This window comes from Alexandromys fortis, unplaced genomic scaffold (assembly GCF_014885135.2).
Source record: "Alexandromys fortis isolate MF-2015 unplaced genomic scaffold, M_Fortis_MF-2015_v1.1 scaffold_18, whole genome shotgun sequence".
Lineage (NCBI taxonomy): Eukaryota > Metazoa > Chordata > Mammalia > Rodentia > Cricetidae > Alexandromys > Alexandromys fortis.
Genome location: NW_026067897.1, coordinates 10,090,822 through 10,101,872, shown reverse-complemented (window position 1 = coordinate 10,101,872; position 11,051 = coordinate 10,090,822). Strand labels below are relative to the sequence as shown.

Below are 11,051 nucleotides of genomic sequence, written 5' to 3'. Positions count from 1 at the left end.
TAACACAATATATCACTATATTCCACAAATGGCTAAAAAAAAAAAAAAGCACAAGCAACAAAGACGCAAAAACACACAGCTCGAAAGAAACGCTGACTGAAGTAATAATAATGATAAAAAAAAGTCGCATACAGAATGGTGCATAACCCACCAAGACAACTTAAGTCCTAGAAAACTGAACTACGGAATAGGGTTTTAAATGAAAGCTTAACAGTGACCAATAACTACCAGGGTGGTATTAGTAAATATCAATGGAGTATATTGCCTACGGCGCCTCGGTTCTCCCACCGTCGTGCTCCTGCAGCTGCCGATACAGTCTGCACGCACACGTGGGGGTCAAACTGATGAGGCTCGGTATCTTGTCTGAGCTCCAAACTCTACACTAAACGATTTTTTGTTAAGGTTAATCCCTTTTCTTTCAGCCAATCTAAGGCACTATCAGAAATTCCAAGGACGATGAATCTGGCCACTGGTGAATGAAAAACAGCATCGGCAAGAACTATCCCTAAACACTCCTACTTCAAATAAAAACACAAGTGACAACATTTTCTGGGGGGGCGGGGAGCCAATTCTGTGTCACATCCTTGTTAAAACATTGTGCAATTACATTACAAGCTGCCTGATCTTTAATAGAAAAATCTATCAAGAAAGGGTTTAGTGACCACTGCAGTCAATTAAAAAAAAAAAAACAAAAACAAACAAACAAACAAAAAAAAATCCAACCCAACTTGCTGGATTCCCTCTTACTTTGAAGTGTTCTTCAAGTCTGTGGGGGCAGCAATAGGCAGAGAGGTGTACATACGAAGAAAATGAAGACTCTACGTTTTAACACTGGTACCCTGGAAGATGTGTATTAGAGTTCTGTGCAGGGCAAGAATTAGGATAAAAATATATTTATATATATACAGATATGGCGCCTTTCCCATTTCAAAATGCTTTATTTCATTATATCCTGATACTCCCTTTTTTTCAATTAGCAGTGAAATACAGCCCACAGAGGCCGACGTCTCAGGTCATTAGTGTGACTTTTTTCTTACGCAAATTTGAGATAGAATAGGCTAGTGCTTTCGTATGTGGTGTCTGGGACCAACCTCTACATAAAAATAGGTTTTCTATTTACTTGTGCTCTGTCACCAACTTTCTTTTCCTTTTTCCGTGGTGAGTAAAGCAATATTGAACACTAATCATTCAACTAGAGCTTTAGGTAAGCGATCTGTTTCACAGAAACTAAGGAAGCCGCCTTGAAGCAGAGCAAAGAGCCCACGTGGAGAGTGAGCACGCTCCCGACCACAGCTCAGGAGCAGCTTGAAGAAGAGCTAAAAATGCATTTCCTTATTAACATATATAATTTTAATGCCTTTGGAACACTTTTTTTTAATAAAATGTAAATTTTCATAATAAAATTTAAATACATAAGTATAAAAACTATTGCTCCAGGGTGAAAACCGGGAGCGAGAGCCCTCCAGAGAGTGACTCTGAGTCTATGAAGTGCGCTAGACGTGTGTGTAACATACAGCGAAAGCCCCATCCATATGACATCTTACACTTCTCCTCGATTTATACTACTCCCAAGTATTTTAAATAATGCGTTATATTCAGCAATCTATACTCATGTTTAGAATTATTGGTAAACAATGCAATCTGCAGTGATAGTTGGCCCTAGGAAAGGGAACGGGTCTCCCCATACAGGGCTAATTGAGTGCTCAGAAATTCAGAAATATTTTTTTTCTTTTCTTTTTTTTTTTTTTTAAGAGATACATACTCTTCTGTAAATTTTCCCCTACCCCTGCCCCAACAAAAGGGGTCTCAAAATAAGGAGTTAACAAGTGCTTAATAGATACAGCTTGTAGGCTGATGCCACGAGCAACCCTTAGGAAAATCTCTACGGCACCGCCGATCAGAGCCCTGGCTGGCGTGAGGAAGCCATTACTACCGCGTCTGTGAGCACCATACCCTCGGTGCTTCCACACTCACTCGGTGTGTGCTTTATTTTCCTTGTTTCCTCTACAAACTCGGCTTATTGTGTCACACTCCTCCCGCTCGCTAAGGTGTGTCAAGAGTGGGGTTTTGCTGTGTGGGTTGTGTAAGACGTTGTGGAGATTCCTCAGGTAGCGTGTTAATGTGTGTAAGTTCTCCAGCCGACCACGGCGGGGCGAGGAGGACGCACATTGCTGTTTTAGAAATGACGGGATAGGTAGGCTTTTACTCTGCCCCGAAAGAGTCCAGTTTTCAGCTCTGGCAACGGTGGGGATTCTCTAGACAAGTTCTGAGGTTTGGCTGTATGTTTGACATCCATCGTCCCGCTGAGGAGTCTACTCTGGGTGTTTCACTGACTACTGCCCCACAATGGCCCCCGAGACTCTGGACTGACTACGGACAACGTGCAACATTAAGAATGCTGGTTCACTGAGGCCATCCTGGGTACGAAAGGCGAAGGACAGGGAACAGGACATCTCTACCCTGCTCCTGAAGACTGACGCCACACACTGTTAACATAAAGAGAAGACAGTCGAGATGTGGCAAAACAGTGCCAACACAGAACACCCTGTGACCTCTCAAGGTTCCTTGTGGATACCGAAACTCTCTTCTCTCATTTTGTCAAGACAAAAGTCTTCAAAACATATTGATCTGAAATGATGGCATATTTAAGAAACCACTATAATCTCCCCAAGCTGGATTCTCGATTCCTTTAAAACACTTGATCATGAATCTATTTAGTGGCTAGCAAAACATGTAAAACACCTCAGCTATTCACACACGCTACATAAGATTTACATGGTACTGCATATTTGCAAAAAAAAAAAAAATGAGCCAAATGTCCGATGCCCAATGCTATTAGACAAAAATGAAAATTTTAAAGTCTAATAGTAATTTGAACACAGGACCTGAAGAATTTAGCGATAATAATGGCGCTCCTATATGAAATAAAACTCTGAGGCTATGTCAACTGGCAGTAAATCGGGAGAAACGGCAAACGTATTAAACATGAACGGTTTCAAAGCTTACCCAAGAGGCTAGTTCCTATTATTTACTGGCTTCGTGAAACCTGATATTATACAAAAGCAGAAGTTTTTGTATTGTCTTAAAGTAGGCACTAAGATAAAAACGGTCAGCGAGGGCGGGGCTACACGCGCGCCTCCCTCTAGAACCTGCCGCCAGGCCCTACTGGAAGGCCTGGTGGAAACGGGGCAGGGTGGTGCTCGAGCTCAGGCTGCTGGTGAACGCCGCGGAGAGCGAGTGCAGAGAACCGAGACCCACGGCGCTCGCAGGATCCTGGAGATCCTGTGTTTGGGCAGGCAGCTGAGAAACAGAAGAATGCGCTTCGTCTTGGGAATAGCTCATCCCGAGGCTCCCCACGGACAGAGGATTGTAAGGAGGGCCATTTAATGGTATAAAATTGAACAGCTGAGAAAAATCCAATGCTGGTGTGTTGAGGGGGTCACTGATGGAAATAGAGCTCTTTGACAGCGAGAGGTCCCCCGCACCGTCATCGAGGGACCCGCTCTGAGGATCTAACCCTAACTTAGATGACGACGCTTGAGAATCCTGGGAGGAAGAGGGCGCACCACTTTGTAACTCCATCAGGTAACTCTCAATTTCCCCCTTTAATGGCTGTTCTTTTTCAGGAATAGAGATTGCGTATGAGGTAGAACTGAACGGGCATTTGAAAGCAAGATGGTGGGAGGGATGAACAGCATCCATATCTATGGGGCACGTCATTCCCAAAGGTAAGGTTGTGATCATTTGGTGAGCAGATCCGGAACTCTGCATGGACTGAAATGGAGTGTTATAGAGGTTTAACTGCAAAGTGTTTGTGAATGGCTTGGACAAGAGTTCACTGGAAGGTAAGGACATCACCGGCAGGAGCTCGTCCTTTATAGGCACAGACATGTTACAGGTGAAAGGGTCCAGGAAATCTACCGGTTCCGTTTTGACCTTCAGAAGCTCTTGGTTGTGACTCTTCTTCATATGTCGAGTGAGGTGATCCTTCCGTCCGAATCTCTGTGCACAGTACTGGCAGAGGAAGTCCTTTCTCCCCGTGTGCACCACCATGTGTCTCCGGACATCCTTCCGGGTGTAGAACCTGCGCTCACAGTGCTCGCACTGGTGCTTCTTCTCCTTCACGGCCCCGGAGGACTTGCCCGCGTGCGACTTCAGGTGCTCCAGGAGCACGCCCGTGCTTTCAAAAGTCTGCAAGCACACCTTGCAGGTGAGGTCGCCGCTGGTGGCAGCGTGCAGGGCCAGGTGCCGCTTGAAGCCGAGCTTGGTGTTGTAGCTCTTGCCGCACTCCTCGCACTTGAAGGTCTCTTTGTTGGGGTCGTGGGTGTGGAGGTGATTCTTCAGGTGGTCTTTGCGGTGAAACATTTTCTCACAATAATTACACTTGTGGGTTTTCTCAGGAGAGTGAGTAGCCATGTGCCTTTAAACATAGATAGATTCTGTGAGTGAATATCTTAGCAAAAGGGGTACACGCTCATTCTTCAAATGGGAAGCTAAACTATAAGGCTAGCTCACAGCTCTCTTAACGAGGGTCTCCCTGAGCAGCACACAGCACAGTCAACACACTGCAGAACCTGAGCCATCTACGTTGCCTCTTTAGTGCTGACTGCTTTTCAGCTCTCATTCAAGAGTAAACAAGCAAGACCGAACACATTCATGTAATGTCCACACCCTTTCCATGAAGAAATTTCTCTTTACACACGGAAATTCTACTCTCGTTAAGCATTTTTTACTTTAAAAAAAAAATCCAAAGACACTACCACAGAAGTATGTAACTTAGAATATTCCAGGCTACCCAATGTCTAATCTACTTAAACATTTCCTGTCTGCGAACGAGCTGAGAAATGTGTATACAGATACACACGCTTACAACGGCTTCAGACGGCCAACACAAGAGAAAGCATAATCTGAAAGACAAATAGAGCGTAGTACCTTTGTAATTTGTACTTAGAAACAAAGGCCTTGGTGCAGTCTTGTTGTGTGCACTTGTAGGGCCTCTCTCCTGTGTGAGAGTACGAGTGAACCTTTAATTTCTCAACACTGTTAAAGGCCTTGTCACACAGTTGGCAAGGGAAGTTTTTTCTTGGTTTGGTTTCACCACGCTTACGTTTCCCTGAAGGGGCTTTCTGGGTATCTCTTACTTCTGACAAATCACCAGGAATGACAGTGGCCATCGCAGCCTAAACCAGGCCTTCTTGTTGGACACCTGGGAACTGCCCAACTCCACTAAGTGATATAGCTTTAGGTGGCTTCTCAAGTTTCATGTGGTCGTAAAAGAAAGCAAAAAGGGACTGGAAAAAAAAAATAAGAAACAACTAGTTTGTAACTAAACTCAGTTAAAAAATTATTTGCTTTGTGATGCTTTTGAATTAAAAAAGAAACCATAAAATGGATTCAGCTGGTCCAATGTAATATCTGTAGGTTCCTTTGTATTTTCCAAAACAGATAGATATCAACGCATTGCTCAGAATGGACAGTTCATACATACCCTGAAATCGCACCTGACAAACACTGGACTTAGCAGGACAGCAGTGAACTCACGAACTCTCAGAGTAGGTCTAAAGGTTGCACCAGAAACTTCCCTCTTACAGCTGAACAGCCACTGCACTCTGTGCCTACCATGCCGTGCATGTGGGTCACGCGGATACACGCACTTAGAGCACCTGGCAAACCAGGGGGTCCACAGAAGAGGTGCGGGAAGCTGAGATCCCGTAGGAAGAGAGGTGAAAGCACCACGGAGTGCAAACTGACCCTTTGACCAGTGTTAGAATACTCTGAGGGGGCTTCTGAACGAGGGTAGAAGTGATTGATCTTCAGAACAAATATTCTTGAAATGGTAAAGCCTGTCGATACTACTTGAACACTGCAGACCCTTGTCATCTGGGGAAGTAGGGTTAGTGTCCCTCAATTGTTTCTACGTCACAGAGAAGATTATTCTCACTGGGTGCACTAATGTTACTAATAAGCTGGAGCCATTAGGCCTCCCCAAGCTGAACAAATTAACTTTTGATACAACTGAACCTGAGTGTGGCACACCTGTTCAGAGTTCTCAACATCTGTGCAAAAATGCATCATCACAGAAGTGTTTCGCCCTGAGTTTCAATTCACTATCAGTGCTATGAGAAAGAACGAAGTATGTATCTTGAGCAACAAAGAGTATGTCATTACTTTTAAACAAGATAATTGAAACTAAACAGAAACCTCCATAGATAAGAAGTAGTTAATATAATTAACTCTATTTCTCAGAGCAGGAAAATCAACTCCTCAAAGACTTTACTGCTATGTGAGTTAGATCAGTGGTTCTCAACCTACCAAATGCCACCACCTTCATGTTGGAGTGACCCCCCCAACTATAAAATTACTTTGTTGCAATTTTATAATTACAATTTTGCTACTGTTATGAATCATAATGTAAACATTTGATATGTGACACAGGTGGGTGAGAACCACTGAGTCAAATGTTCCCTCAAGGTTTCTTAAGGTAATTTAGAGGGGTTCTTCCAAGAGACCACAGAAATGGTAGCAACCGTAATGCCTTTTAAAAGGATCTGACTACTAAATATAGTTAAATGAATTTGCCATCCTCTTATATATTTTAAAGAAAAAAACCCCCCAACTTCCTTATCTCACCTGTGTTTTGGTATACACATGCCTTTACACAATTTAGTGTGTTACACTCACTTTCACAGATTCCAGTTAGATTTTTTTCAGGAATTCTAAACACCTACTTTTGGTAATACTTAAGTGCATGCCGTATCTTTTTGTGCTTTAGCAGAGAGGCTGTCCCTAGTAGACTAAGCAGCAGTGAGCCATTAGGACTGAAGCAGTACAGCATTCAGGCAAGCTGAGCACATACAGTTTCTTTTTGTAAGACAGATGCAGGCCTTTACATTGTTCTAAATATCAGGAAGCTCCTCTTGCAGTTTACAAATGATATTAATATGATGCAACGAGTATCACAATGCTGATGCAGCTGTTAGCTCTGACATCACACACTGATGCAGCTGTTAGCTCTGACATCACAGCATGGATGAGCTGTTAGCTCTGACATCACAGCACTGATGCAGCTGTTAGCTCTGACATCACACACTGATGCAGCTGTTAGCTCTGACATCATAGCCCTGATGCAGCTGTTAGCTCTGACATCACAGCACTAATGCAGCTGTTAGCTCTGACATCATATAACTCATACAGCTGTTAGCTATGGCATCATAGCACTGTTGCAGCTGTTAGCTCTGACATCACAGCAGTAATGCAGCTGTTAGCTCTGACATCACAGCAATAATGCAGCTGTTAGCTCTGACATCACAGCACTGATGCAGCTGTTAGCTCTGACATCACAGCACTGATGCAGCTGTTAACTCTTGACATAATATAACTCATACGGTCGTTAGATCTGACATCATGGCACTGTTGCAGCTGTTAGCTCTGACATCCCTGCACTGATGTAGCTGTTAGCTCTGACATCACTGCACTGATGCAGCTGTTAGCTCTGACATCACAGCAGTGATGAGCTGTTAGCTCTGGCTGTGGGTTTTCTGAAGCTCAAAGATTTGCTCTCTTCCTGTTATGAGCTCATTCAAAGGACAGGTGTTTTGCCTCCCTCCACGTTAGGGGTAAGAGCTACTCTACAGCTCAATAATGACAGTAAATTAGTATACAGCTTTAATTTTCATTGTGACCTCCTCACTTAATGCTTTCATAGACCTACTCAGACTATGACCACGTCGATCATTTTCCAACTGCAGGATCAAAAGGGAATGCAAGGCGTCTAATTAACTAGGTCTGAACACTGGTCATAATCACCACTGTAGCAACACAGCTGTGATGCTGAGGATTCCACAAGAGAAAAGCAACTTTAACTCAACTCCTTCCTGACAAGACATTAAAAGGGCACCATAAAACAACATGCACGCATCTGATCATTAAACCGGGGTACTCAATCTGAAGTAACGAATGGATGTTTCTGGATGTACATACTGAGCAATGAGGAAGTGCACTGATAGCAAATATTACACTTTTCTAAGACCAGCTGAAAATTTTCATGGCTGATAATGCTTTTATATTTTAATCCATTACAAAATTCAAGTTACTTATCATAGGTACATTTAAAATTTCAGGATAAATATAAAGTTGTGAATGTAACATCAAATAAAAATTATATTCACAATATGTTTATCAACCAAATACTTTAAAGGCACATGCACATAACTAGTGATTTTTGTTCAATGCATACCTGATTAAGGATGGAAAAAGCCTCAGACTTTGATCTTAGCCAGTCCCATTAACTCTTCGTGGAAGAGAGCAGAATCCAGCCCTTCCCATTTTGGCCAATCTATGAAGAAGTAAAAACAGAATGGATTATAGTATAAGTGAAACTAGAGTGTGAAGGGCAGAAAATAAAGCATGAACGAACTGCAATTTCATAGCGCATGCTATACTCCACTCTGCTGCTGGGCCGTGCACTAATTCCCACCAACTGCTTGCTTTGATTAGTTGTAAGCACACTTTACATGGCCAAATAAATGCACACATAAAAAGAAAAACAGCATTACCTAGAAGAAAAAAAAGCCAATTTGTGATGCTGAATGATTCCCCACTTGTTAATAAAAAAGGAACCTAACCAAGGGAAATGGCTCTTAGAGTTACTGACCGCAAACAAAGTTGGTGAAGAGTCATTAGGCTTAATGTGGTGGAAGACACAAACTCAGTTTTCGTCAGGAGAGTGCCTCTGGAAACCTCATCTCAGCATGGCTACCCACACTGCCTACACTTGTAACTGGGGCTACTTGCAGAACTGCCAATTTAAACTGAAGAATGGGGTAAGGCTGGTTGGAATGTGGCAACCACTCTCTGTTCAGATTCCAGGTACATATGGGGACATTAAATACAGCTTTGCTACAAGAGGCAGGTGTCAGGGAAAAGGCAATACTCGTTGCGTGAGACCACTGTTGAAAAGCCTGAAGGTATCTTAAAGATGCCTGCTATATATATATACAACACAGTATATATACAAACTGTGTTAATATTTACGATGAAAGAAAATGGCACAACAATGGTATAAAGTAAAAGAGATCTACAATTATTACAAAGAATAAAAGGCAAACAGTGGTTAGTACGCTGTGATTATTTGTAATTAAGTACTCAGAAGTATTTAATTAGAAGAACTTGAGGGGTAATAAAAATCAAATACTTAAAAATCACTAACAAAAGGATTTGCCAATGACAGGTTTGGTTTAAAACTTTTCAAGTGTATAACAATCTAATAATATTTCTTAAAATCTTCAGTTACTTTCAGAATTTTATGATATGTAAAATAATATAGAAAGAATATTTAATAGAGGACATTCAAGCATCGTTACAAAATTACTAAGTACATAGAAACCAGTATTATTATTATTCACATTATTTTAAAAAAACTTTAGACAAATAAAAGTATTTTTAAAAGTCCAAGCAAAAGCCCCATTTTTATTAAGCATAGGACATGCATAAGTGGAAAAACATTAAAACTGCAAAACAGTAGCATTAGTTTTGTCAATACTTACTTGCCCAGGGCACACACTGAATATTTGGTGTGCTAATTATGAACATAAAAGTTCATTTTATGTGCTATTACCTGAATAATGTAAATACTTTATAAAGAGTATTTTCATTTGTGGCCTTTCCTTGCAGTCAGTGACCAAGACGGCTGCATCTACCCCCACTGCTAGTGAACTACATGCTGTCTGTGTGGTCAAGACAGGATTTAGGCGCCAACCCCTATCTCATCTCCATCCTATTGTGATCTGTGATAGGGCAGGTTAGCAAGACAGCCTGCATGTGGAGAAATCCTGACATTACACTTGGAGCCCAGAAGGAGGTCAGTGCCATCATTATTCTATAAGAACTGCCAAAAAAAAAAAAAAAAAAAATCCAAAAGGAAGTAGTAACTAAGGAAAAAGTTTAAAAGCAATTTGCAAGGTAAATTTTTAAATAATTTAATTAATCATTAAAATAATTAGCAATTCTGGGTGCATGATTTGGGTAGAATTAATTCTAAAACCAAAGTTGACTAGCAAATAACAAATCTGTATTTTTAGTTATAAATCTTACTGCCCTCTAAACACGTCACACTCTACCTATGCTGAGTTGTGCAGGGCATTTCATAACAGAAAGGCCTCAGTGGCTAAGGATTTCAGACAGTCCACAAACAGAACTGTCTACAAATTACCCCCGCTATATAGCTTATATCCAGAAATAAAATTGCAAATAAAGCCACCATGTTCATTTAGTTTATCTTAAAACGTAACTCCTAAATTAATTTCTCTAAATTTTACCCTACTTTGAATTTTTATTAGTTGTCAAATAATTTCAAAGAACTATTCATTATTTCCCTAAACAAAGGAAATCAGGAGTTGATTAGATTTGGACAGAATAAATATAAAAAATAAACACAGCTTATATTTATGTACTCCTAACTAAAATGCTAACTAAACTTATCTGTGTATTCTGAGTCCGGCGGGAGTAGTGGGGGTAGTGGTGGTATCATCATTGCTCTAAGTCTGTAACCCAAAAAACTTACATTCATGCTTCTCTTTTATAGTTAAATACTTTATCAAAGATTGGTTCCATCATTTAAGTGCTGGAATCCCTCTGTGCCTTTGTCTGAGGGATTGTAGAAGGTGGGGAGCACGTACACCCACGCTACACCGCCCTCCAGTGACTCCAGAACACGCCCAGCCCTGCTGATTCCACCTCCACCCTACCCGGCAGGTTTCTGCTTTAGATAGCAGCGGTAGCTGGGGGAAGAGTCTATGCTTGGGCACGGAAGTTCATCTTCTTACGTTTTGTTTTATTCTGAGGAAATAGTGGCTCATGAAGAAAAATAACAAGCAAACAAATCGCACATCAGGAGGGTTTACTGAAATTGATTTCTATGAGATGTTGAAACAGTTTTTGTATTTTGAATCCCACAGTTCTGAGAGTTGCTTTGTCAACAGTTATAAAGCCTGAGCCACACTTACCTGCACTGATAATGTTTTCATTTTAAAAAGCCAGAGATTTTGCTAAGA

General features: G+C 41.4%; 1 protein-coding gene across 3 annotated transcripts in view; it reads right to left on the bottom strand.

Annotated features, from left to right (window-relative positions):
* Positions 1-552: 552 nt before the first annotated feature.
* The window catches only part of Plag1 (PLAG1 zinc finger), a 40,466-nt gene continuing 29,967 nt past the window's right edge, over positions 553-11,051 (bottom strand). For 2 of the 3 annotated variants that reach the window (XM_050119081.1, XM_050119092.1), the window contains 3 exons: positions 8,237-8,335; positions 4,933-5,291; positions 553-4,420 (listed from right to left, as the gene is read on the bottom strand). In XM_050119081.1, the coding sequence (XP_049975038.1) occupies positions 3,163-4,420; positions 4,933-5,174 (1,500 nt within the window). In that variant the 5' untranslated portion in view covers positions 5,175-5,291; positions 8,237-8,335 and the 3' untranslated portion in view covers positions 553-3,162. The remainder of the gene's footprint in view (positions 4,421-4,932; positions 5,292-8,236; positions 8,336-11,051) is intronic. The other variant, XM_050119102.1, reaches the window with a different exon arrangement.